At 35.2% G+C, this 27,966-nt stretch overlaps 3 protein-coding genes across 4 annotated transcripts; 2 read left to right on the top strand and 1 right to left on the bottom strand.

The window, feature by feature from the left end:
• The first annotated feature begins 1,847 nt into the window (after positions 1-1,847).
• On the top strand, positions 1,848-3,661 carry LOC110600155 (flavonol 3-O-glucosyltransferase UGT89B1). Its single transcript, XM_021736917.2, has one exon. The coding sequence runs from the start codon at positions 2,081-2,083 to the stop codon at positions 3,509-3,511; it is 1,431 nt and encodes a 476-aa protein (XP_021592609.1). The 5' UTR covers positions 1,848-2,080; the 3' UTR covers positions 3,512-3,661.
• Positions 3,662-5,563: 1,902 nt separating this feature from the next.
• Positions 5,564-7,153, bottom strand: LOC110600156 (UDP-glycosyltransferase 89B2). Its single transcript, XM_021736919.2, has one exon. It carries the CDS (start codon positions 7,118-7,120, stop codon positions 5,693-5,695), a length of 1,428 nt encoding a protein of 475 aa, XP_021592611.1. The 5' UTR covers positions 7,121-7,153; the 3' UTR covers positions 5,564-5,692.
• Positions 7,154-18,785: 11,632 nt separating this feature from the next.
• Positions 18,786-26,325, top strand: LOC110600148 (transcription factor BIM1). 2 transcript variants are annotated; one of them, XM_021736909.2, is made up of 12 exons: positions 18,787-19,073; positions 19,259-19,711; positions 19,906-19,983; positions 21,217-21,597; positions 23,380-23,485; positions 23,588-23,718; positions 23,909-24,017; positions 24,755-24,824; positions 24,909-25,004; positions 25,126-25,592; positions 25,764-25,893; positions 26,033-26,325. In XM_021736909.2, exons 2-12 carry the CDS (start codon positions 19,672-19,674, stop codon positions 26,135-26,137), a joined length of 1,713 nt encoding a protein of 570 aa, XP_021592601.1. In that variant the 5' UTR covers positions 18,787-19,073; positions 19,259-19,671; the 3' UTR covers positions 26,138-26,325. The 2 variants fall into 2 exon arrangements, with proteins under 2 accessions (XP_043806447.1, XP_021592601.1); XM_043950512.1 differs by having other exon boundaries at positions 18,786-19,073; positions 23,380-23,718.
• Positions 26,326-27,966: the final 1,641 nt, after the last annotated feature.

Raw genomic sequence — 27,966 nt, 5'->3', positions numbered from 1 at the left:
TTTTGGTAATTAAACAGCAAATAATTTATCTAAGAATTTAACAAATTTAACCCTTAAAAATTTTAAATAATAAAATAATGTATTTATATTATAAAATTATATCCTTAACTAATGAATTTTTCTTTCGAACAGCAAAGCAATTATTAATTTATATTAAAAAAGGGGAAAAAAGATATCTTAGAAAATTAGGAAACAACAATGAGGTCATGATAAAAGTAGATGGACATCTTGAAGAGGCTATACATAGGAAAGTCCTGAATCCTTTATTATTTTCTTTTAAAGAAAAACGTAAGCACCAAACAGTGCATAAAATTTAATATTTTTTTTCAAAAAAATGGGATAAAAAATTGTGGAAAATTTTAATAATTATTATATTTTAAAATATATTTTTTTATAAGTTTTTTTTAAAGCAATTTTTTATAAGTTATATTATAATTAATTAGTACAATATATTTATTTTATATATAATACCTACACTAAATAAATTATTGAGAGATTTACAATTTAATCTTTAATTATTATCATTATTAACAAATCAGTCCCTATATTTTTAGAAACCTATTAAAACGTTCTTATATTTTTTCTCTATCAATAAAATAGTCATTCCATCTATTTTTGCCATTAAAAAGATAGTAAAAGATTAAATTACCTCCTTCTTTTCCTTTTTCTTTTCCTCCTCCTCTTCCTCCTCCTCCTCCTCCTCCTCCTCCTCCTCCTCCTTCTTCTTCATCGATTCTTCCTCCTCCTTCTTTTTCTTCTACTTCTTATTCTCCTTCTTCTTCTTCTTCTTCTTCTTCTTCTTCTTCTTCTCCTTCTTCTTCCTCTTCTTTTTGTTCCTCTTCTTCTCCTTCATCATTATCTTCTTTTTTTCTTTCTTTTTTGAGGAGGAGGAGGAGAGACTATTTTATTGACGTAAAGAAACGATAAAAACGTTTTAATAGATGTGAGAAAAGATAAAGAAGATTTCGTTGATGAAAAGAAACGATAAAAACGTTTTAATAGATATGATAAAAGATAAGAACGTTTTAATAGATATGAGAAAATATAGGGAGGAACGATTTCGTTGACGGAAAAAATAAGATGAGAATAAATTATTTTGTTGACGGAAAGAAATGATAAAAATATTTTAATAGATATGAAAAACGATAACTATTTCATTGACGGAAATAAACGATAAGGACGTTTTAATAGATATAAAAAAGATAAGAATGTTTTAATAAATTTTTAAAAATATAAGGACTGACTTATTAATAATAATAATATTAAAATATTAAATAAAAAAATTTTATTTGAAGATAAATTGAATTTTAAAATTTTTTTTTTCATTTTTCATCTAATTTTAATGAAAAAAAAATGAAAATATTATTTCATTTATGAAAATAAAAAATAAAAATATTTTAATAGATTTTTAAAAATATAAAAACTGAGTCATTAATAATAAAAATATTTAAAAATTAAAATATAAATCTCTTTAAATTTTTTCATCACTATTCATGATAAATATATGCGGCATAAAAAACATCCAACTAAATTACAGTGCATAATTAGCAAGCACAGATCGCATTGAGAGGCGGTGAATAGATGCTTGATACACAAAAGGCACCACGAATCTTTCTTGCGTATTAAAATCCTAATTTAAAGCTAGAATTTCATTGATAATTAGACAAGACAAGAATAAATTCCATTTCCTGCCAAAGGCAACTTTTGTTCATTATTGCTTCTATTTATACATATAATTTCAAGCAGTTCGCGAATTTTGTAATTATTTTATTTTATATTATATTCTCGAAATTTGGTTGTTCATCCTTGCCAACTCAAACTTCAAAATTTTCCATGTTTCTACTGCCACTAGACAACACGTGGAATCAAATGCGTTTGTTTCCTTCACCACTCGGAGAAAGAAAAAAAAAAGAAAGAACATCGTGACAGGCGTCAGGCGTGACGTATAGCTGATGAAGAGTTCAGAGTTGCCCTGTTTGCTCATGAGCCATGAAGTCAATTATAAACGCTTCATTCACCCTTTTCCATCTCCATCTCCATCTATTGCACGAGAACATATCCCATCAATTGCCATTCGGCGATGTCCACCTCCTCCACAACCTGCTTGGGGGCGCACATCCTGGTCTACCCTTATCTGAGTTCTGGCCATATTATCCCCCTCCTAGATCTCACCAATTGCTTGCTCAACCGCGGCCTCATAATCACTGTTCTAGTCACCGCCAACAACTTGCCTTTGCTTGACCCGCTCCTTTCCTCCCACCCCTCCTCGCAGCTCCAGTCGTTGGTCTTACCTCACCCTGAAAATGTCCCTCCTTCTAAAAATCGACTTGCCGCTAACATACGATTCCTGCGCCAAGTCCACTATCCTCTCCTTCTCAATTGGTTCCAATCACATAGTTCCCCTCCTGTTGCTATTATCTCCGATTTTTTTCTCGGCTGGACTAACGAATTCGCCTCCCAGGTCGCTGTGCCACGCATTATCTTTTCGCCGTCGGGGGCCTTTGCTTTCTCTGTTTCGACTTACCTTTGGCGTGAACAACCGCAAAACGATCATCCGGAAGACCTGAATTTTTCACTTTCATTTCCTAAGGTTCCGAATTCCCCGACTTATCCCTGGTGGCAAATCTCTCACCTTTACAGGATGCCAAAAGACGCTGATTGGGAATTTTTCAGAAATTGCAACCTGGCTAATTCGGAGAGTTGGGGAATCATATTCAACTCATTCGCTGAGTTAGAACGCGTTTACCTTGATCACATGAAAAGGAAGTTTCAAGATGATCGCGTGTGGGCTGTAGGTCCAGTTTTACCGTCGGACGATGATTTCAAGGGAGCAGCTAACCGTGGCGGGTCCAGCTCCGTGCCATGTCATGATGTTCTGACATGGCTTGATTCCCGTAAAGACCAGTCAGTCGTGTACGTTTGCTTTGGAAGCCGAACAGCTCTGACGTGTAAGCAAATGGATGAGCTTGCAGCTGCGTTAGAGAAAAGCGGAGTTCATTTTATATGGTGCGTTAGGCAACCAGTGGACCAAGGCCAAACAGCAGGCGATTACGGTGTTCTGCCAGATGGATTTGAAGATTGCGTAGCTGACAGAGGATTCATTATAAAAGGATGGGCCCCGCAGGTAGCCATATTAAGGCATCATGCGGTTGGCGCTTTCTTGACTCACTGCGGATGGAACTCGGTGCTAGAAGGTATCGCAGCAGGCGTAGTGATGCTAACTTGGCCGATGGGCGCGGACCAGTTCACTAACGCGCAGCTACTAGTTGATCAGTTGCATGTGGGGATTCGATTTGGTGAGGGGACTCTGAACGTACCTGAGTCAGCAGAATTGGCTCGAATTTTGGCACAATCTGTAGCGGAAACTCTGCCGGAAAGATTGAAAGCCCAAAAATTGCAGGAGGAAGCCTTGGGTGCCACTAAAGGAGGGAGCTCCAGTACTGATTTGGATGGGTTGGTTCGAAGGCTAAACAAACTCAAACTTAAAAGGGATGGTGGTGCGATCAATTGACCTGAAGGAAGAGATGAGACAACGTCGCATTGATGCTCAATTGGATGCATAGACATAGCAGAAGGAAATAAGAGAGGATTGTGGTGTTTGATGTCTCTAGTAGAGAAAATTTAGTAATTTGGATTCTACCAAATTGGATTTTAGAATTCACAAAGGCCTACAATTTAATCTCAGAACAAATTAAAAGGCTTGTAGGGCCAACAATCAAATTAAACAAGCTTAATATACAACCCTAAAAGCCTAGCAGCTTGACCCGAAAAGATGATCCAGTGGGCTTGCAAGAATTTGGATCTAAGGCACTGCTCCCTTTTTCTGGAAGCTTTTGCCACTAGTAGAAAACAAACCAAACCAAACCAAAGTGGCAACAACGTTTCCTCCTGCTATTAAAGCTAGAAAATACCATAGAACATCGTACTGAAGTCCAAGGAGAAATATATAAACATCTTTAGAGTCTACCTGAGAGATGGATGGTCGGAACAAGAGAACCCGCAATAACCACCAGATCAACATTGGTGATGACGGTGATATAATATAGTTCTCTTGTATAACGACTAAAAATTGAGTCAGAGTGATTTCAGCAGATTAAAAGGCCGTCAGCTAGCGGAGGAGGTGTGCCATTCGGCAATCTAATTGTCCATTTCGATGCTCTACTTTGTAAGCCACCATCAATAGCCTTTTGTCCGACTTATTGCAAAAGGTGTGATGATCTGAGAAACCTTCACCTCTATGCAAAACTAAACAATACAACTGAAGGGAAAAAAAAGAAGAAAATTCAAACAAGTAGAGTTGAATATTTAACCAAATTACAGTAACTGGAGGTTTTTATAATTGAAAACTAAGGCAACATTAACTGAAGAAAAGATTTGCATAATTTTTCTTTTAAAAAAAATTCAAACAAGAAAATATATTTCATTAAAGAGCAGAGCTCACTTCAAAAAACAGAAAGTCTTAGTTACAGCTCCACACTCCGGTCAGATACTGAAAATTTATATCCCAAATATGGGAGATCCGTAACCTGATGACCCGGAACTTAACAAAATGAGCGCCACATTGTTATCATGAGCGGCCAACAGCTACCAAAGGGAGAATACAACAACCATGGAAGCTCACCCAAAGCGAGAGGCAAAGTAGATGCTCAAGCCGAAAATAAGCATATCTAAAGACAAACTCTCAATAAATGATCAAACAAGGGAGAGAAATCAAAGGCAGATTGGTGAATAATAAGTCAAGTAATCAAGGGAAAATCCGGGAAAGGCAATATAAACCTTAACCACTTATTTGGATACGGAGAAAATAAAAAGGAAAGGGAAAATAGTAGAAAATAAATATAATTTTAAAGAAAAATATCAAGGAAAGAAAAATGACAATTATTTTTTTTTGAAATAAAGAGAAAATAATAAATGTTGCAGGGTAAATCGCACACCTAATTAAAATACTATTTTTTTTATTGTTTCGAACAATTTAACAATTAGATTAAAAAAAAAAACAATTTAACAATGATTTTAGGATCTATTTGCAATTTATTAAGTAACGATTTTTCAAATTCATCTGTAAATTGAGATATTCCTATTTTAGAATCTATTGGTAAAATCCTTTCGTAAATCAATTGAACATTCACATGCTTTGAGGTATCAACTTGCATGAATCGGACATGTAACTTCGCATAAGGCATATCTAAACTAAAAGAGTAGTACAGCAACGATGGAATGCGAGAGAAAAAAACAAAGCAACTTTCACTAAAAGCTAGACAGAGAATTAAAGACAGAATCTTTTTTCTTTTTTGTCCAAATTAAAGATTGGATCTGCACAACATGATTTGAGACGTTTGTAATGTCAGAAATAAATCGGATACAAGTTGAATTAAGCTTTTATACTTTTATTTAAAAATTAAATAAATTTAATTTAAAATTTTAAATTAATTAAATTCATATATGATTATTTAATAATTAAATAAGTCTTTATTTAATATAATATTTTTTTAATAATATAATATTATTTTTTTCTCGGACATCATTGTAAACATCCACTCAGTAAAGAAAAAAAAAATACAAATAATTGAAAACATCTACGACTTTTCCTTTCAACTGATTCCACCAGGCCCATACACTCATTCGTTCTTTATGAGAAGTGGGAAAAACATTCAGAAGGAAACATAAGCAAATTACAATTTAACCATTGTTTCTACATTGAGTTTCGTAAATTATTCGGCTGCAGTTTCAAATTAATCAGACTCTGCACCAACATTTCCAAATCCTTCACAGAACTCCCACCACCATCTTTAATAGCATCCACTGCCACACTGCTCAACTTTTGGGCTCTCTCTCTGTTAACTCGGTTTTCGTTCACTGATTCCTTTATAACACGTGCCAACTCTACCGAGTTTGGCACGGTTGTTGCTCCTTCACACACCCTTACACCCAATTTCAACTCATCCACCAACAGACGAGCATTCATAAATTGGTCAGCCCACATAGGCCATGCAAGCATTGGAACGCCGGCGACTAGCCCTTCAAGGACCGAGTTCCAACCACAGTGAGTCAAGAACGCACCCACAGCTCGGTGGTTTAGAATCAATACCTGTGGAGCCCACCCTCTTATTATGAGTCCTCTCCCAGCCACGCGATCTTCGAACCCAGATGGGATTTTGCTGTGTCCTTTCACGGCTTCTTCCCTGACGCACCATATGAAATTAACCTTGCTGCTCTCCAAACTCGAAGCAAGCTCTTTCATTTGATCATTGGTCAATGTAGTTTGACTCCCAAAACACACATAAACCACCTTATGATCTTCACACCTGTCAAGCCACGTCAGTACAACGTGCACAGGAACAGAGCTGGGCCCACCTCTTTCTATGGACCCAGGAGGAGGGAGCAAAGGTCCCACTGCCCACACATTATCACGATGATCAAAATCCTTCTTCAAATGATCCAAATAAACACCTTCCAACTCAGTGAACGAGTTCACAACAAGACCCCAACTCGCTTGATTAGCACAAAGGGAATCTTTGATGAACTCTGAATCTGTGCCTCCTTCAAGGTAGGTGCGATAAAGAGTGGAAATCTGAAGCCAAGGACATTGTGGACAGTTTGGAATCCTAGAAAAAGAAACCAGTTCATTTTGATTTCTCTTAGGCATGTCGAGCCAGAGGGAATAAATGACAGACAAAGCCATGGCACCTGAAGGAGAGAACACAATCCTGCGAATGTTGAGCTGGCTGGCTAAATGGTTGGTCCAGCCAAGAAACATATCAGATATTATGGCGACTGGGGGTGAAGGGTGGGTCTTGAACCAGCATAGCAAAGGATCGTAAAGCTCAGCAAGGGCACACATCATGGAAATGGTATGGACAGGACCTGAAGGCATGTCCTTGACGTTTTCTACTCCAGATGGGATTGATGGGTGGGAAGGAAAACGAAGGACTAGAGTTTTGATGGAAGGGTGGAGAGAGAGGAGAGGGTTCAAGAGAGGGAGGTTATTGGGGGTGATCAAAATGGTTATGGTTAGACCATGGATGGCTAACTTGTGGGCTAGATCAAGGAGAGGGATCATGTGTCCTTGTGCTGGGAACGGGAAGACCAAGATGTGAGTTTCAGTGGCTAGAATTGCCATGATATTAGAGTTTCACTGATGAATGAACCAAAGCTCAAGAATGCAAACACACACATACATATATATATATATATATATATATATATATATATGAATGAGAGAAGCTCAAAACTATCGTTTGTCACCTTCATTATGCTATTTTGTTTGATACGGGTATTATGTAAAATAATTTCAAATATTATTAATAAAATATAAAAACTTTAAAATAGTTAAATATTTAAAAAAAACATTATTTGGAATATTATTTATGGATGTTAAAAATCTTAGTAGTTACTACTGATGTTGCTGTGTGTCGTTACAATCCCTTGTATAAAAAGGGATCATGCTATTAAAATAATAAATTTTGAAATAAACATATAAGTAAATTCAATGGTGTTTATGAGAAGGCTTCAGATCAGGCTATAAATTTTGATAAATCTAGTATTATGTTTAGTCCGTGTGTGTCTAAGGAAAACCGGTTGACCATCTCTGGTATATTTGATGTTCATCTTCCTTTGGGTAGCGGTAATTATTTGGGGTTACCATCTCTTATTGGCCGTAGTAAAAAGCAAATTTTCTCATTCTTGAGGGATCGCATTTGGAAACATATTAGTAGTTGGAGTAATCGTTTTCTTTCTCGTGCAGGCAGAGAAGTATTAATTAAATATGTATTACAGGCAATTCCAACATATTGCATAAATGTTTTTTTATTACCTGTTTCCACTTGCCGTCAGCTACAGGTCATGATGAATAAATTTTGGTGGGGTGGTTGTCGTGAGGAAGGGAGAGGGATGAATTGGCTCTCGTGGGATCGAATGTGTTGACGTAAATTAGAAGGTGGGATGGGCTTTCGGGATTTGGCTAGTTTTAATACTGCCTTATTGGGAAAGCAAGGTTGTCGTTTGTTGGTTGACACCAATTCTCTTCTATATAGAGTGCTCAAAGCTAAATATTTTCCGAATGGGGATTTTTTATCAGCTCGATTAGGTTCTAACTATAGCTTCGTTTGAAAGAGTATTTTGTCTTCTCAACAAGTGTTGCAACGTGGGGTAAGGTGACGAATTGGTGATGATAAGCAGGTTTTTGTTGTTAATTGCCCTTGGATTCTTCGGGATATTGGTTTTATGCCTTTAGATGAGTCGATGTTTGTTCCTGAAGCCATGAGAGTATGTGATTTGTTTGTTGAAGGTGAGCTGCGTTGGGATGTAGAGAAGCTAATGAATATTTTTAGTGTTGCTGATATGAGAGCTATTCTTACTATTCCATTGCCTCTATTCCTAAAACCGGATAAATTAATTTGGCACTTGCATAAGAAGGGTGTGTACTCAGTTAAATCTGCCTATTTTTGTGCCTTAGAATTGTCGGGTAGGACTGGTGTGCTGGGTTATAATGATGGGTGGAACCGTCTTTGGTCTCTTGATGTTCCTCCCAAAGTTCGTGATTTTCTTTGGCGTGCTTATCGTGGAGTGCTTCCTACTCGGGATATTCTTTTGAGGCGTGTGATACATGTACCTGCTGCATGTCTTTTTTGTGATCATGATAAATCTATTTCACATGTTTTTTTGCATTGTCCAATGGCTGTTGAGTTACGGAGACTTGCTGGTTTTTCTACTGCTGTTGATTTTCCTATATTCATGGATTTTTTTATTCATATTTATAATACTTTTGGCAGAGAAAGGACAGCATGTATGGCTATCATGCATGGAAGTTATGGCATGCCAGGAATGAAAGATTGTGGGTCAATAAAGTTTTGCCACCTAGTGAGATTCATCATGCTGCTAGTTCCTATTTTAATGATTATGTGGCTTCACTTGTGGCTCGGCCAAGGACGTTATCCCACCCATCTGTTCCTCGTGTGCTCCCATTGGTTGAGGCTACCACCCTTGAAGTTGATTGGATTGCATTCATTGATTGTGTAGTCTTTGCTAGTGCTGATTTGTTCGGTTTTGCAGCAATATTTGAGGACTTGGAAGGCTTCTTTTCCATTGCAATTTCGGGTTTCTATGAGGGGGGTGGGCAACCTGTTTATTGCTGAAACTTTGGCCTTGCGTCAATGTTTATCTTATGTTAGAGATTGTTTTCTTCAGGCTAGTTGTATTTTTACGGATAACTAATCCTTAGCCTTGGCTATTCGCTCTCCTCTGGATGACTTTTCGGAGTTTGGATTAGTTGTTTCTGATTACAAGGATGCTATGCGGTCTCATAGTAACATTCATGTTCGTTGGGTACGGCGTTCAGAAAATAGAGCCGCCCATTTATTAGCTAGAGAGTCTATTCATCATGGTAGATTCAAGATTTGGATTGACATTCCTGATTGTCTCTTGGATTATTATTCTACAAGATAAATAAAGTTTTTCTTGATTAAAAAAAAAAAAAACTAAAAGATTTCTTATTTTCAAAAGAAAAAAAAAAGATTTTCTTACTCTGCCCCTAAATTTGGCAAAAAAAAAAAAAAGCATACCGCATGTGAGCATGGGAGCCAGAAAAATTTTGTTAAGAGAAACAAATAAAGATTAATAAATTGAATAAAAAAAATTTGATTCATTGGATTAGGGAATTCAAATTTAGATTTACTAAATAAATAATATTTTTTAACTACTAAATTAAATTAAGATAAATAATATATATGAATAACATATAAAAAATTATAAATTTATTTAAATTAAAAAATAAATCCCAACTAAGAATATGTTAAAGTATATCCTTAATCCCTTTTAAAGGAGGCATTTTTTCTTTTAGAGGAACGATTACAGGAATTGGCGACTCACCTTCTCTATTCTTTTTCTCCTCTTTTTTCTTTTTTTTTACAACTTTAATGGATATTTCACCATAAAGTTTTCATTTTGAGCATTCCCTTAAACCTCTAATTCCATTTTATCTATTTTATAGGTTTTTATTTTTAAATCGTGTATACCAGAATTTCTAAATCAACTCATTGAAATCCAATGGGAATTAAATATTACAAGATATAAAAAAAAAGTTGAAAATTTGCAACAATCTAACTAGAAAAAGGTTTATTCTATCAGTAATGTTTTTACGGTTTGAAGTATCAAAGAGCTCGGATTGATGCAAGCACACTGCACGCATCATCCCAAAAAATCAATTGACTAATCTGGTCCGATAGGACACATTCCCAAATGGGCTCGCTGGACGAGCAGGATGCCATCTATCGGTCAGTGGACGACCTCAATAAAGAAACTACAACTCAACAAGTCAGTTGGACTGAGCAAGTTGGGGAAGGGAAAATGGAGCAGTAAAGCTGGTCGGTTGATCGGCGACCAGTCAGCAGATCCCAAGAAAAGATTGAAAGCAAGCCTTTAAGACCTCAAGCTTCGAGTTAGCAAGTCGGCTGGACTGCACGAGGTTGGAAGGCCTTGATGAACATAAAAGTACTAGTACCAAGAGAGAAGATCCTAAGTACGAGCAAGACTAAGCATCAAGTCCGACCTCGACGGAGCACTACCTTGAGCAGACATCCGGGCTACAACAAGTCGGATGAATTGAAGGGTGACCATTAATGATCATCATATGATTACAGACTCACAAAACCATGCCCTCGGATTGTGTCAAGCTGGCCAAATCAAGCAGGTCTCCGGGGCACTAGTCGGCAGCTTTGAGCTTGAGTTCCACGCAGCATGATGACCAAATCATGAAGGTCGGCCGAGCATCTAGTTGGCCAAATATGAATTAACAAAATAGCAAGGCAGGATTGACCTACCTGAGTCAAGCTGGCCAAATCAAGCAGATCTCTGGGGCACCTAGTCGGTAGTTTCGAGCTTGAGTTCAACGAAGCATTACGACTAAATCAAGAAGGTCAGTTGATAGTTGATAGGTGTTGAAACTATTAAAAATAAACGTATTAAATATCAACCATTATAAATTGTATATAGGGAATTTAACACTAAAAATTTCCGAACAAGGCTTAGAGTCAAACAAAAAAACACAAGAAACTTAACAATCACTAAAAAGAAAAATACATATGAATATAATTCCAAAAAATAAAGTCCAACTTTGCAAGGACCCTCCAGAACTCCTACTTAAAAAGAAAGACCCGAGTAAAAAATCTTAATCTTAGAAGATGCACCCAAAAGGTAAAGAGACCCGGAAGAGCAAGAAAACCTCAGTCATTCCACTTCAAAGTGTTGCATGGATGACGAAGCACCGCATCAAGCACAAGAAATACACAACAACAAATTGACAAAGCCAAGTCACTGTGATTCCAACAAAAAAACCTTCTACCGAAAACTAGATTAAAGTGATAGGTCTCATGGGCCAAAGCCGAGCCAAAAAGATAAAAAGTCAAGTTTGAAACTAAAGAGAATTAGCGGCAGTGATGCATTGCTCCTTGGTACTATTAATTCTTAGGAGACTAGATGTTGTAGACGTCCCCAAGAGTTACTACACTACTAGAACGGAGAAAATCGTTGCTCCTAAGCTTTTGGTTCTTTGTTGGCACCAGGTGAAGCACCAACAACTCCATCAAGCAAACAAGGTCACCACAACCAAATTAAGAACCATCCTTGAGAGATAACTTAGTAGAAGCAGATTTGGTTGAAACAATCCTGCAAGGACCAAGTAAATAAGAAAAAAAACCAACATTGTAAAACAGCACAAACTAGAAGCAAGGCAGTCAATAAATTCTTTCTATTGTGAAATGCTGCTGCTAAGAACCAAAAAAAAAAAAAAAAAAAAAAAAAAAAACTATCCACACCCTAATCCCGTAGTGGAGAGAGAAACTCGCGGCCTGAGTTAGAAGAACCAGGACAGAGAAAACCGAATGTGCCGACAGGAGAAGTGCCGAGTGTCCAAGCAAGAAAATAAAAGCAGAGAGAAAAATGCTCACCGAGAGAATTTCCAGTGAACTAACTTGGGCACAAGATACTAAGAAACAGTATCTTGTCAAGCTCAACTTAGATAAAGATAATAAGCTTGAAGTCAAGCACCAAATTTGAAATTAGGGAAGAGAAGAGTCATCCCATGTGAAGATTAGATATGAAATAGCATTTTGGCTGCTTGTGGTTTGTGCCACTCGAGGCATATTATCCACTCTTTCCCAAGCTTTGTGCAGGCATTCTGAACACATTGAGCAAAAAAGTCCACTATAACGCCCAAATCTTGCCGAGAATGCTTCCTTATCTTTCCATTTTGCTGAGAGCACATAAGTATCTCTCTTCTCTCCATAATACTCGTAACTTGGGTATTTTGCAGCAGATGAAACTTGCTCCGCTTCATTGAAAATTGGAATCAGCTGATATGTAATATTTGACTCGGGAATCTCTTTCATAGTAAAATTTTATACCCTAGCTATATGTATATAAATAAATATACACAAGCATACATGTGGAGCCACTCCGGCTTGTTCTGGGTTGGCTACGAGAGGAGTGACTAATTGCTTATGCATTATAATCTGTCCACATATAATTCAGATGAAGATGACAACGTTTCCTTGCAGGTTTACAGAAAATAATTTCTTCGGTTTTGTGACCGTCTCTCTTAATGGTCTTCTCCAAGGATTGTTGTTCCGCTTACCAACAGAGAACAGAAACACTTTGAGGATCCCTAGCTTTAAGTCTTGTGGGGGGGCAATTGCTACTTAGGTTTAGCATATGGGCAAAATTAATTCATGTTAAGTTTTCCTTGTATCCATTAATAATAATACTTGCTTATCCCACAAAAAAAAAAAAAAAAAAAAAAAAAAAAAAACAAACACTTCATGGATCTTCATATTACAAAAATAACACCCTCTCAGGCCACTCTGAGCTTGCAGTACCCAGAAAAAAGTTCATGAAAGGTTCTACAAGTACAAACCTCTTCAGAAAACGACTCAAAGGCCTTCTCATAGAAATGAAATCATCGCTGCGCTATGCCTTTCCATAGTTCCAGAAAGATTGAAAGACATCCCTATCCCTAGGGTCCTTGCAAATGTAAACAATTTTATAACCCGAATCTAGTATGGACCTAAGCAAACATGTGGATGAAGTGATGACTGCTCTGCTCTTCTCTTCTCTTCTCTCCTCTTCTCTTGTTTCCTCTAACACTTCAGATTGGATGAGAGAAAGCAGAAATGGGAAATTGTTGGACAATGACCGGCCCGGTCCATGTCTGTATGTGGGAGTGCTGGACCAAAACCTTGTTGGGCATAATCGTCTGGCCTGTGTCCAAAATACCTTAACAGCCCCCGTATTTTTTTCTTACATATCTGCCGTGGGATAGTTTGTTTGCCTTATCTCAACTTATTTGAACTGTAATTCTTACATATGTCATGGGAGACCAGGCACAGTGGATATGAAGATTTGGGGGTGGATGTCCTTGGCCCATTCAATATGCGGCAGTTCATATTAGAAGAATCAGCTTTATTATTATAAACTCAATAATATCTTCATTACTAGTGTCCCTCAAGTTTCACAAAATTAGTGAGTCATGATATATTATCTTTATAGAAAAAAAAGAAGTAATTGATTTTCACTTATTCTAAAATTGTCAGCTCAAATTTTATAAATAAAAATATATAGTATTATTGACAAATACAAAAGTTTAAAACATAATAATTAAAAATTGATTGAACATTCCCTAGAAGAAAAAAAGAAGATATACTCTAGAGTTGGGCCAACAATTAGGACACAACAAAACACAAGAGGAAGAGGGTGGTGTCCCAAAAAAAAAGAAAGAAAGAAGAACCACCCAATTCAGCAAACACCAAATACAAGATATATTCTAAAACTCCGACTTTTTAAGACATTATTTATATATATATAATTGATAAAATTATTATAATTTTAGCTAATTTATTATTGATTTATTATCATACTATCGAATGCGTGTAAGAATTTTGGATGAGCAAATAAAATCTTAAAAGCATCTCCCTTCGCATGTGCCATAAGGTGGACCACAGCACACCCAACACCCTGCTCCTTTGGCATTCATGAATAAAATACAATATGAAAGTCCTTACTGCTGTGCACCCATCAAATTCAAAAGCTAAGACTTAACGAAGAATTGGGAAAGGGCACAAAATAAAAGAGTGGGAATGCGACACTTGTCCTTCCTCCTGTGGGTCCACGTTTATGATGTCGTTGCCAGCCACAGCCAAAAGAAAGGAGGCACGCGAGCCAAGCACGTGAGAGAGAGACGCCACGTCATCTCGGCTTTATCTTTCATCCAACGAGGGAGAGCACATGCCCCCACAAAGTGGTTTTTGCTTTGATTTCTTTTATTTTCGACGGGTAATTCGTGGGTCCCTTCTTTCACCCCACGTGACACCGTCACGAGAAAGTGAAAGAGAGAGACGCACCGCCTGCCTCGTCCTCAATGCACGTGCTCTCACGTACTGTTGGTTTTTACAAATCCCCCAGCTCATGCCCATACGGCCGCCCACATCCCCCCCAGGGTGTTTTGTTTTATTTATATATTTTAAAAAAATCAATTACAGAAGTAAAAATAAAATAAACTCATAAAATATAAAAACATTAAACTGCTAATACGTTTATGCTAACTAATAAAAACTTAAATAAGAAAATTTTCTTCTTAATGTCCATTTATTTTATGAAAAATATTTTGTTAATACCCGTTTATTTTCTTATTCGAGACAGATTATTATTAGTTACTTGTAAGGCATTGAAAAAAATATACTTTATACTTTTTTTAAAAAAAAATGAATCAAATAGAGTACATTTATATAGCTAATTAATAATTTAATACAAATAATAATTATTTTTGAAGATCAATAAGGTCCTAATCCGTGGTAAGCAGAAATACTAACATAATATTCACTACTTAATCTGTAATGTAGAAATAAATTTTTTAAATTACATTTTGTTATGTACGAATTAATATTTACAATCCGAGCATTTATTTTATGTAAAAATTGAGATTTGTCTATTTATCAAACATATTAATCCAATTGATAAATTTAATAAGTCCATTTTCTTTCTTAACTATTGCTGATATTTTTTTTTAATTCTAAATATATAAATCAATGTGAAAAGAACCTTTAATTGTTTTTTTTTTTAAAATAACAATATGTCTAAACTCTAGCTATCTCAATCTACCAGGCTCCATTCATCAACTAAAAAAATTCAACCAAAATACAGGTTTATACATTTATTCTATTGCAATCTTAACCCATCCACCATTTCACCATCAAACTCTAGCAAAACCACAGGAAAACAAGGTTGGATTCTAGAATTAATTAGCAAAAAAATTTAGCTAATGGCTCAATCCATTGAAGAAGGTTTTTGACACTTGAGGTAATATCTTGCAAATTGGCCTGTGGACGACGTTTCCAACCGGAGAAACCCTTAATCAACGGTAAGGTCGCTTAACGACATGACTTTAGCCAAGGAAAAAAAAAAAAAAAAAGGGCAAAATTGAAAGCTTTAAAACGGGGTCCACACTGCACGCGAGCGGACGGGCAGTATGTCAGATGAACGGCAGGGAATGGACACACGTGACCTGGTGCAACCCTTCCTCCAGTTACTATCGCTCACGTGTGCAGCGTACCCCTCATATGTAACAACTAACAAAACCTTCCCTTTTACTTCACCAATTTTTGCCTACGGTGATAGGCGTCCTATCACGTCATTCTGTGTTTTCAACTATGCACATCACATGCCTAACCCCTCTCCTCTCAACTTTGAAATTAATTTTGAATCTCTATATTTACATTATTAATTAATTAATTAAATTTCACACCCTAATATCATTAATAATTAATAAGTTAAAAATTATAATATTGCACTAATAATCGTCAACGATTTTAAGCGGTTTGCAGTTTAAATTGAAAAAATAAAATAAAAATAAAAAGAGCTTTTCCCGATGCTCATGATAATAATGGCAAATGTAGGCCAAAACGGGATCGCGTAATATTGGTGGGGCCAAAGGCTATCGCGAACGTGAGTTGGCCACGTGATATGGGAGGCGACGATGTGGGCAGGCATTTTTAAATCACGTGATGCGGTGCGGATTCGACGGAGAAACTGACACCTGTTTGAAGAGATAACAATTGTTTATTTTAAACCAGGATGACAAATAACTTTTATGAAGGAAGATAAGATTTAATTAAGGAAAAAAAGAGGTGTATTATGATGGGGAGAGAGAAGAAATTAATTGTTAACTGATCCCTAAACGGATTCCTGTGCAAAAGAATGTCCATGTTACAGCTTACACGCCACCCCCCAATTATTATTATCATTGTTAATTATTAATTAAAGTAGACCACACCTTAATGACACCTAAGTTGTGTTAGGACTTAGGACAGGTATTTATATTCTCATGCATTGCATACACTTCAATTCAGCTTAATTTACTTTTTTTTTTTAATATATATTAAGAGAGAGGAAATTACTCAAATTTGTCGTGTTTAACTCGGTAATTTTATATTTTTTAGTTTTTCGGCAAACATGATTGGGGCCCAGGCTGTGACCCAAAGTAGTGTTTGGTTGGTTGGGCCGAGAGGAGGATTGCAAATTATTATTATAAATCCCTTTATAATTTTGCACGTGAGTGGCGGGGTCAACTCACGTGGCCCACCATTTGCATCTGTGACGACAAGGCATGAAAATGACCACACATCACTTTTCACGTTACATACATTTTCCCTCTGTCCTCTCATCAACTATTCCTTCTCGGGCCTATTTCCGCCCATTTTTGTCCAATCATTGCTCCACACGTATCCTTGTCACGTGCTTCTCTCTAATCACCTTCCCAAAATAAGCCTTTCATCAAATTTACTTAAAATTGTGAAATTTCCAATTTAATTTTAAAATAAAAATAGAGTTGAATTTGGTGGGCAGTCACGGACTTATTGAAACAGGAAAATCCTGATGATCCAGATGAGTTAGTGAGATTAAGGTGAGTAATAATTTGATTAAGTCTGAGAGGTGGTCGTTTTTAAGATGAGACAGCATTAAGACGTTCTAACAAACTCTGGGGCAATCTCACTGCATGTGGGGTTCTGGTCGTGTGTATGCAGAGATCAATCAAAGCTCGACTCTGTATGCTTATATATCTTATCATGTGATGGAAGGAAGATATACACATGGTTTTATTAATCAAAAGTTATTATTATCTTCTCCTTGAAAAAATATTTCGGCTTTTGTTGTTATGTTGGACTAACCCGAAAGGTTTTATTTAAAGTTATACGAATATTAATAATTTTTAATTATAATATAATTGTGGCTTTATAAGAATATTTACGAGAAATATGGAAGGAAAATTATAGGAAAAGAAAGAGATCGACATTGTCAAACCACGCTGTTCATCAGAAATATACGTATAATAAAAGAGTGTGTGAATGGTCGCCATGATTGTTGGGGCTTTAATAAAAAGACATATGTTGAGCATATTTACTATATATATATATATATTATGGTTTAAAGATTCATTGGATAAGATTACCTAAAGATTCCAACAAATTTAGAAAAATTTAAACAGCGCACATCCATGCCTAACGCAAGCAACTAATAGAATGGGCTGGCCAACCTGGCTATAACGTGTAATATATATAAAATAAATAGGAAAACAAATGCCACTTCCCCTTCCATTCTACACTATACATGTATTTACATTTTTTTTTAATATAACAATTTAAGTTTTTATTTTACAAACTTATAAAATAAAAAGCAAATAAAAGATGAAAATTGATCGACATTAGTAGCAACCAGTTATAGGACACATCAATGCTGAAGTTAAGAGGATAGGCATATAACGGCACATGGGGCTGGGGGAGCTAAAGAGTAAGAAGAAAGTCCCGCATTTATCGGCACTACAAAGGGAGAGACATAGGCACGTGAGGTTACCTCCTTTACCACCAACATCCTCTGTCATACAAGAAAAAAAATAACAGAGAGAGAGAGAGTTTAATTAAAAGGTGTTAGTCAGATAATAGGGATCTGTGTACTAATCATGAGATGTAATTAGCGTTGTCTTGAGGAGGGGTCAACGGGTAACTGTTGATAAGTCAATCAATGGTAATAGTTAGGGGCCATGTCACGTGAGCCGAGGACAGTCACAGAAAATGAATTGTGAAGAGCCAAAGCTGAAAGTAGCAGTGAAAGTGGGGGGCTATGGATGTCCTCACGCACATCATGTGCAGATCTTTCAAATGAAAAAAAAGTACCATTTGCCTATCTCGTCTCACGCCTCTTCTATTGATGTGAACATTTTATTTTTCTCTCTTTTTCCTAACCCAATCATATCCTCTATGCAATTACATTTATTTACTCACCACGATCGTCCACATCCCTCTTTCAAGTTTCCTGTTTTTGTTTTTTTTTTTTTTTCAGAAAAGGTCTTTATTTTAATTAATTAACTCGAATACAGATTTGGATTTAAGAATATATTATTATTATAATTGTCTAAACTACAGAATGTGACAGCGGCGATAGTGTCTGGTACTAAACATTTTTTTTTTCTGGCTCAATCGAAGTAAATATTAAGGAAACAATATTTAAAATAAAAAAGACTTTATCGGGATTGCCAAAAAATAAAAAAATATGGTAAATTATTGAGTTCCGTGAACCATACTGCCAGTACCACACCCACAGTCCCTGTTAGAAGAAACGGGAAAACCTTTATCCTCCGTGAACCCTAACGCCGTTAACCCCCCGCCGCAGCAACGTTAAATAAAAACGCCGTTTTCTCGTAACGGAAAACCATCAAGCAAGAAAACTGTATAAAACATCTCAAAGCAAGCGCGCAAGAGAGAGAGAGAGAGAGACTCCTATGCATTGCTCTTTCTTTGACAGCGCTGTATGTTTAGAAGAAAATAATTTTTTTTCCAAAAAATAGGAAAAAGGAAAAAGGGAGAGATATTTTTTGTCCAAATTCGAAAAAGATTCTTGAAGCATTTTGTTTCAGAATTTACCATCAGGTTTCGATCAATTTCCCTGTATATTTGGCTCTTGAATTCAGTTTCGGTTTTTGAAGCATTCTTCAGCTGAAATTACACGTAAAATTTCCATAATTCAGATAAAAGGTAAGTAGCCATGTCCTTAGCTCTCTTCAATTCTTCATTTGCTTAATTCAGATTGTTTAGACTTGCTTTTCTTTATCTTCTTAAGCTGTATTTCATAATTGCTTGTGCTCCGTGGAGTTTTGGCTTGAATTATGTTGCAGATTCTGTATATCTGAGATTTGGAGTTCTGTTTATCTTTATTGCAGTGGCGTTAATTCTGGTATTAAATAGCATTTGAGAGAATTTTATCTGGAAAAAGGAAAATTCAAGAGTCTTTCAAATACAGCAACTGCGAATCGGAGGCCTAAGTTCAAATCCAGACTTTAATTTGCTTCGGGAAGTAATGCACCTCCGATCTTAGGCGAGTTCTGACATCTCTTAAAGTATTCTGCTTTTCCTCGACAAACGGATCTGACAACAAGAAGCATTTACAAGAAAAAAAAAATCCATCTAGCTTTCAAAATCTGGAATTCAGTTCCAGCTCCTGAATCTAGGCAGTTTCGCAACGTAGTCCAGACATATTGATCACCGGAATTGTTCAAATCCATTTTCTATATTCCAAACAAGAAGGAAAATAAAAGAAAAATTATTGAGTTTATCAAAATTATCTCAGCCGCACATGGAGCTTCCTCAACAACAGCGCCTCTTTGAAACCGAAGGTATTTTTCAGAACCATAATTTTGTTATCTGGTTTCCATTTCTGTTGGGCGTAAAATTATCCTTCTTTTAAACAAAAGCCAAGTAAAGATTGGAAAATTCTTCCCAAGGAGAGAGAGAAGGGGAAGAAATTTTAAAAAGAATAAGAAGTGAAAACTTCTTGTATTAACTTGGTTTAGAAGCTTATTTTCTACAGGAAGGAAACCAGCACACGACTTTCTCTCACTTTGCAGTCATTCAATTGTCCAACAAGATCCAAAGCCACATTCTCAAGGTACCTTTTTGTTTTAAATTTTTGCAATTAAGATGAGAATGAAATTCCAATACAAGGCCGTCCTGGGGTTTTTCAGTGCCTAATATTATTGTTAACAATTTTTTTCGTTGATAATTGTTTTGGTAGTTTTGATTGAAGGAGAGAAAAACATCGTACTGTTATAGATTATATCACCTGTTTGTGAATCACGATTTGTCTATACACGTGGTAAGTATGGAATCATGGATCTGGGCCATGAATTGGGGTGGGCCAGGACAAGTTAAGCTTTGCCGAATTGGAAAAGTGTTGGCAGTTAGCAATTAGAATCATCAGATTGTTGTGAAATCTTAGAATAGAACTATTTGTACGTACAAAAAAAAAACATTATAGCTATAGGTTATAATGAATTTTTTGTGGGTGGGTGGAGTTGGCCATAATCTTGATGCGCCACATGATTCATATCAGGTACTTTTACGAAGCTGCATGCTATCCGCAATCACATTTCACACTCCCCTATCGTCCTGTAGAGAGAATAGACGGCTTGTGTTTTCTGTTCATCAAAATGGCATACAATCAATGAGTATATTTATCTTCCTAAATTAAAATTAAATAAATAAATTAAATAGATGAAAAGTATAACCCTTTATTAGAATTGCTTTTAAATATGCTTAATTTGAAGTTTTACATTAGCAATTGCTATTTTGGAATTTGAGATCTTTTTAACATTATTTTTCTTAATTTTTTAATTCCAAAATAAAAAGTCGATCTTTAGTGCAATGCATCTCCAGATACAAGCTAAGGATGTGCTGCTTCTTTCTCCAGAATGTCTTTTTTTTACCCCTTAAAAAAAAATTTTCTGCCTTAAATTATTGCTTTCACTACAATTGTCTCTTTGACAAAAAAAAAAAATCCATAAAACTATCTTACCCAGCCAAGATCTTAATAAACCAAATTAAATTTTGGGTTTCCAATATAAATTCCCTTTTTTCAAGAAATAAACAAATATGGAGTTAAGCTAATGAAGCTCCAGGGAAAATAGAAACGTATAGACACAAAAGCACATAAGTTGTGTTAGCTGATCATTAGCCACCGGAATTAATATTGCAATATAATAATCTCCCTGATTGTGTATCTAAAGCATCTTTCCACCTGTCGTCAAGATTGTAATTGTCGTCTTAACATGTTATGTTACGGAAGCTGCATTTACTGAGGCATAGATCTAATAGAATCTTCATTTCTCACATGAATGAAAAGGTTACCTCAAGACTCAGGATTTTCTACGACCATTGGAACGGATAGGGAAGGTCACTGCTAAGGAAGAAACCACAGTTGATATTTCATTGCTTGAAAAGCCATTGCCTCCAGCACCGCCACCCTCTGTGGGGCATATCCTCCCTGGTGGGATTGGGACTTTCAGTATTAGCCATGTTTCTAATTGTTTTAACCAAAGAATCTCAAAGCCAGAAAGTAGCGCAATATTTACTGTAGCTCGAGCAAGTAGTACAGAAAAAAATGAGGAGGATTCCAATTGCAGTTCTTATACCGGGAGTGGATTCACCCCGTGGGAAGAATCTGCATTGAAGAAGGGAAAGACAAGGAAGGAGAAAGAGGAAGAAAGATCCAACACCGTAAGAGGTAATTCTCTCATTGTGCTTGTTAATTTCATGTTGCAGTTGCGTGAAAATATTAATTTCAGATAATGACTTTTTTTTTCTTTGAAAAACAACATAAACTTTTTATAGTAGTTAGTACATGCATGTTTGGAAGAATATTACAAAGAAAAATATGTTTACTTGCATTATGGCATCTAAGTTGGAAGACAGCGGTGCCCTCAATTCTAGCTGCTTTCGTTTCCTATTCATTTATGAAATACATCCAATTGTCTTTGCTCATACTGACACTGCAATTATTTCGTTAGGGTTTGGAACTTTTTAGTTTGTAATACTGATGTTACTGCAAAATCAATTTTGAGGGACCCTAACCGTGATTATCTTCTCTCGTTGGGGAAGAAAAAAAAATGGAGAGAAATTTGAAACTCAAAGGACCAAATGTACAGTTATCAATTTGGCAATGATAATAATAATAATAATAATAAATAGTGATTTGTAGTTATCATATCCACTGCATAATAGGGGGAAGAAGAGGAAAATAAAGGTAAGTAAGGAAAAAATAAAGGCAAACTTAGAGTAAGAAGTTTAGGAATATAATTAAACGATGCAAATTCAAATTTAATTTATATTAAATATTTAAATTCGTCTCGAATTTAATTAAAAATTAATTTAAATTATTTAAATTTATTCTAAATTCTATTATTATTATTTGAATAAATTTGAGTTTTATATATTTTAATTAATAATTTATATAAAATATATTTTTTATTAATAATTCTCATTTAAAAAATTTAAAATTTTAAAAAATATTTAAATTTTAATTTTTAAATAAAAAATATAAAAAAATTATAAATATTATTAAAATATATATATTTTTATATTAAATTAATTATTTATATAGACGGTGAATCTATATATAAAACTCAAACTCAAACCGATAATAGATATTATTTTCTTAAATTCGAATTCGCCCTAAACTCTATTATAATTACTCAAATCTATTTTATTAAAATTGGCTTGGATCGGATATTAAAAATACCCATATATTGCCATAAATTTATTTTTATTTTCTACTTTTATTTACCATTGAAAGTCAGAATTTACTTTGAAAGGCCAATTTAGCTAAAAATTTGAAACGTCTCATTTCAATCAGCAACCAATTATCTAAATCTTTCTCCACAGTAATGTATTTATAAATATTTAACAAGACAACATTGAATCTCATTTCACAAAAAATTTTATATGTAAATTAAATTATTTTCAATTAATTTTTTATTTTTAAACTTGAATAGTTGGATAATTTAATTAACATAAAATATTTGACTAAAATTACAAATTTTATGTAAACTAATCTTTCTTTCTTTTTTTTTTTCCAATAGTCCTTAAGTTTGTGGCGTTAGGAACAATTGCCATCCCTTTAGCTGCAAAAGTGGATTGTTTTTTCTCCAACTCAGCGATCTCGCATTTGCAGCGCTTAGACGGCTAAAGCTTCTATGAAACTGCTTCTACGGCCTAGGTGCCAAAGCAGTTTTATCCATTCTTCCCCGTTTAATTTATTACCTTCATTTTTCTAACACTCTATCTTTCTAATATAGTAGCAATGTTTTCAATAAATAATTAAAATTTTCAACAGTAGACCAATATGGGAAAAGAAATGAAAGGACAAAGAATTAGGCATGAGTAAGTGGTTTTGAAATAAATTATATAATATGCGAAATATGAAAACTTATAAAATATACTATCTATATGTTTTTGTTTTCTTTATTAGTGGTAGTATGATATTGATATTGACTTAGCGGGCATACAGAGACGGCAGCGAAGGCGAAGGCGGGGCATTGGACGTCATCAGACAGGCCATCACCGTCGTCAACAAACACCCATCGGAATAGTTTCAGCTCTCTTTCGTCCTCTAAGTCTGTCTATGTTTCCTTCACTTTTTGTTTTCTCTTCATGCACTCCCGTCCTAGTTTTTCAATTAAACAGCTGATGATCACGGATGTATGGCTAATTAACAGGCCATCAGGGAAGAAGGGACAGAGCTTCCTAGAAATGATAAAATCAGCCAAAGATAGTGCCGATGATGATAATTTAGATGACGAGGAGAAGTTCGTCCTTAAGAAAGAAACCCCTTCACCTATCCATAAAGGTCTGTTTCATATGCTCGCTTTCTACTGCTATAGAATAATCCCGCAGAAATTTTGGATTCGATTAAAATTTTTTTACTGGCTCACCACCTAGTTTATGTTTTATAAGGGTTATTTTTCTCACTTGAAGTGTTTCTTTTGAGATGCTAGAGCTGCGTTTCCATGCAATTGATTTGCCTTTTTAATTTTTAGGGGAATTAAGGGTAAAAGTGGATGAAAAGAGCACCGACCATAAAACTAACACGCCACGATCGAAACATTCCGCCACTGAGCAACGGAGGAGGAGCAAAATAAATGACAGGCAAGTATCGCCAGCTTTTTACTCCAGAATCTTTTAATATTGTCCTTTTTCAGATTACTATTATTACTTTCATGTGTTGGATGATGAGTTTTTTTTTTTTTTTTTTTTTTTTTTTTTTTTTGTCTCAAGATAATTATAATAATTGCGATTAACTAGACTGGTCTAGGCCAAAGCAGAGTAACAATAAAATATTATGTAAATAAACTTACAAAATATGAATAGGAATTGAACTTGGAAGCTCTTGATTTCAGAGTATCAGAAGCTGTGCTCCAGCTATTTAACTAATTGAATATGGATAAAATGATAACTTGATGGATAAAGTCATATAGATCCAAGCAATCACTTGCTATCCTAAGCTGGCGTCCAGACACTGCAGGTTCCCTTCCTATATGTACACAAGCACACATACACGCACGTAGGCTCTAACAATTCTATGTCCTTTAGTTTAACTGGTATGGTACAGGTTACGAAGTTTGATGCACAAAAAGAAGTATAGCTAGGTTCCATCTCCTTTTGTTTAAGAAAACATTATCGGTTGATCTTGTTCTTCTTAACAATATATAATGAAGTGTTTATCCTTCGAGAAAGTAGTGCATAATCATTAACAGGCATGGGCTTAGAACTGCATTGCTTGGCATTGTGGCCCCTCTTGAAGTTGGATGCAACTAACATGACTTATCACTATAATTGCTTTCCCAACATTATGGTGTACATAGCTTATGAAGTCACTCTTGCAGATTTCAGAAGTTGAGAGAACTCATACCTCATGGCGACCAAAAGAGAGACAAAGCATCCTTCCTTTTAGAGGTAGAAGAAGTAGTTGTAGTTATCCTTTCTTTCTTACGGAGTGATATGTAATTTTGAATGACAGAGGGTGTGAATACTTTGTAGGTTATCGAGTACATTCAGTTTCTACAGGAGAAAGTACAAAAGTATGAAGGGTCATACCAAGGATGGAACGATGAACCTGCAAAATTGGTGCCGTGGGTAAACTTCTAAATTTACCTCAGTATTTTCTGCGTGGTATGGGAACAAGCATGACTGAATTTATTGCGGTGCTGGTTATCATTTTAACCTAACATTTGAATCTGTCCTTTGTTTAAACCAGAGAAATGGTAACAGGCCTTCAGAAAGTTGTGTCGATCAACCTCGGGGAATGAATAGTGGTGCTGGTCCTGCGTTACTGTTCGCTGCAAAGTTCGACGAGAAAAACATCAATATTGTTCCAACCATTCCAGGAAATACACGGAACCCAGTAGAGTCCGATATGAACTCGACTTCTGCCTTTGAACTGCTGGATCAACATCCTGGAATAACAAATAAAGCAATGTCTTTTCCTATGCCACTGCAGCCAAACTTCTTCAATTCTAGTAGAACTGGTGGTGCAGTGGCTCAAGTTCCACCTAGGCTGATATCAGATGCGGAGAACAGGACAAGTCAATCTCAACCGCAAAACCAGACACATCATACCAGATCATTTACCAATAATGGAGCTGTTGCCATTGATAAGCTGAAAGAAAAGGAGCTGAGCATTGAAGGGGGTACAATTAACATCTCAAGTGCATACTCTCAAGGGTGAGTTTATGTTTACTGTCATTCTTGGTTTGGGAATGTGGTTTCATGGTTTTGAAAGCTCTGGTTATGTTTAATTAGCATTGATTAAAACTCTAGTATTGTTTTAGCCCTCTATCAAGGGCCTAGGTTGCATACCGAGTCAAATAACAGACCTGATATCGTATTATGCAGGTTGCTAAATACTCTGACACAGGCACTGCAGAGTTGTGGAGTAGATTTGTCACAGGCCAGCATCTCAGTGCAAATTGAGCTGGGAAAGCGACCAAATAAAAGACCAATTACTCCAACATCTATCTTTAAGGTCTATTGCATAGCCTTTGCATTACTTTGGAAATTACCCATTTTTATCTATAATATCATGTGAACTTTAATCTGTATCAGTTTTCCACTTCATATATCCATCGACAGCTAAGCTAATATTTGTTTTCATCTTGGCACAGGATAATGAAATTCCCTCTAACAACCAAGGCACAATATGGCCAAGAGTCTCAAGCGGAGAGGAATCCCATCAAGCCCTAAAGAAGCTCAAGACACGTAAAAGTTAGTACAAATGTGTCATAATATTCTCTTTTTTCTTTTAACTTAATTTTTTTCATTATTTTTTTTCATACCCTGTGTCGTCATGGGAGTTTGTTCATGACTTCTCCTGGTTTATAAACTACCCAGTTGAGACCGAGACGAAGTGTACATGTAGCTGTTTTCTGTTTTTTGAGAGCACAGGATTCCTAACAAACAAAATTTGTATTTTTCTTCCTTTTTTTAAAAAAAAAAAAAAAAATCCTCTCGTATAGACTTCCATATTCTGAGGCTGAGAAGCTGCTTTTTCATGAAGCTTCTATTCATGTGGAGTTTCTAAACCATTAACTATTATTTTTATTGACTTCATTTTTTGTGGAAGATCTTTCTAAGATGACTATTTGAAATTGGATAGATACAATGTATTGCCTCGTGCAAATAATGTATACATAATAACAAGAAATTGCAATGAATGTGGAAACGTAAATTAAAAGGAAGAGATAGAAGGAATAGGATACCATGTTTTTGTCTGCAGAATTGCAATGAATGTAGAAATGTAAATTAAAAGCCATGTATTCAAGATAAAGAGAAGACTCGCAGATTAATTCTAACTGACAAATGTTGTCATCTCCTAGAGAAGAAAAGTATATATTTACCACGTGAGTTTAACGCATTAATTGACCGATAAGAATTAGCCTCCTGACATTAAGAAGACACATGGATTCCAAATTTGCAATCCATGTCTTTTTTATTAGGATTCCAGCCCAAGGATTTAAGTCCATGTCCATGTTAGAAGTTTAAAAGGCCTTCTCTCCCGGAAATAAACCACAAATTCTTTATAAATCAAATTTAAACAAATTTCATGAATCAAAGTGGGAACAAAATGAAATTATCTGCTAACAGCCAAATGAGGAATTTTATTTAAAATACACAATCCACTTTTTTAATTAAAAATAAAAATCTAAATAACCTTTCCAATTAAACTAGTGAAAAATCGAGTTTCAACCGTTTAATTTAATGAATTAAGATAATTATAATTTAAAATCATCGATATGGAATCAAAACCACTTAATTTTTGCTATGCACATCCTTTGATGAGAATAATATGTAGTTAATAAAACTTAAAAGCAAAATTGGGGGAAAAATCATTGAAATGGTAAAAATAATCAAAATTAAGGGCGGATGGATGAAGATTGGAAGAGGTGAAAAATCAGTATCATCAACCAAAATTTGCTGTTAGAATGTTCCCTTATTGAGGGACTCGTCACATTTGGCTGTGACATTAATTCATGTTTTTGACAATTCACAATTTCAGATTAGGTGAGAAAGCTAATGTTACCAAACATTTACTGCTAAAACAAAGATTTTTCATTTTTTTTTTTTTACATAATTTACTTAGAACACAAGCAGAGTAACTTCTTAAAAGAAAGAAAGAAAGAAAGAATTGGAAAAGACCCTTGAAATTTGACTAATAAAATTGATTCAAAATGAATTCAACAAAACAATCAACGCAATTCCACTTGTATCAATGCCTAATTTTACACTACCCAAGTTTTTCTTCTTGAAATTAGGAAATTTATTCAAGAAATTAAATTATGGATTCCTTTGAATTTTAACACTGTTGTTGGACCTTAAACTTTCTATTTAAGTTTTATCTGTGTCCATATTTGTTTCTTTATTTTTTATTTTCGCTAAAATTTTATATAGTTTTAATATTTAAAAAAGTCTATTTATGAGAAAAGTTAAACTAAACTTAAATAGAAAAGTTTGGATTGATTGAGTTGAAAAGTTGAACTGTAGAGGTATTGAGTTGAAGGTCCGGAGGTCATCATACTTTCCTCGGTAAAAGCATATTCGC

The sequence above is a fragment of the Manihot esculenta genome, chromosome 14 (genome assembly GCF_001659605.2).
Source record: "Manihot esculenta cultivar AM560-2 chromosome 14, M.esculenta_v8, whole genome shotgun sequence".
In the NCBI taxonomy this organism is placed as follows: Eukaryota; Viridiplantae; Streptophyta; class Magnoliopsida; order Malpighiales; family Euphorbiaceae; genus Manihot; species Manihot esculenta.
Note: the sequence above shows the minus strand (reverse complement) of the source record. Positions and strands in the feature narration are given on the sequence as shown.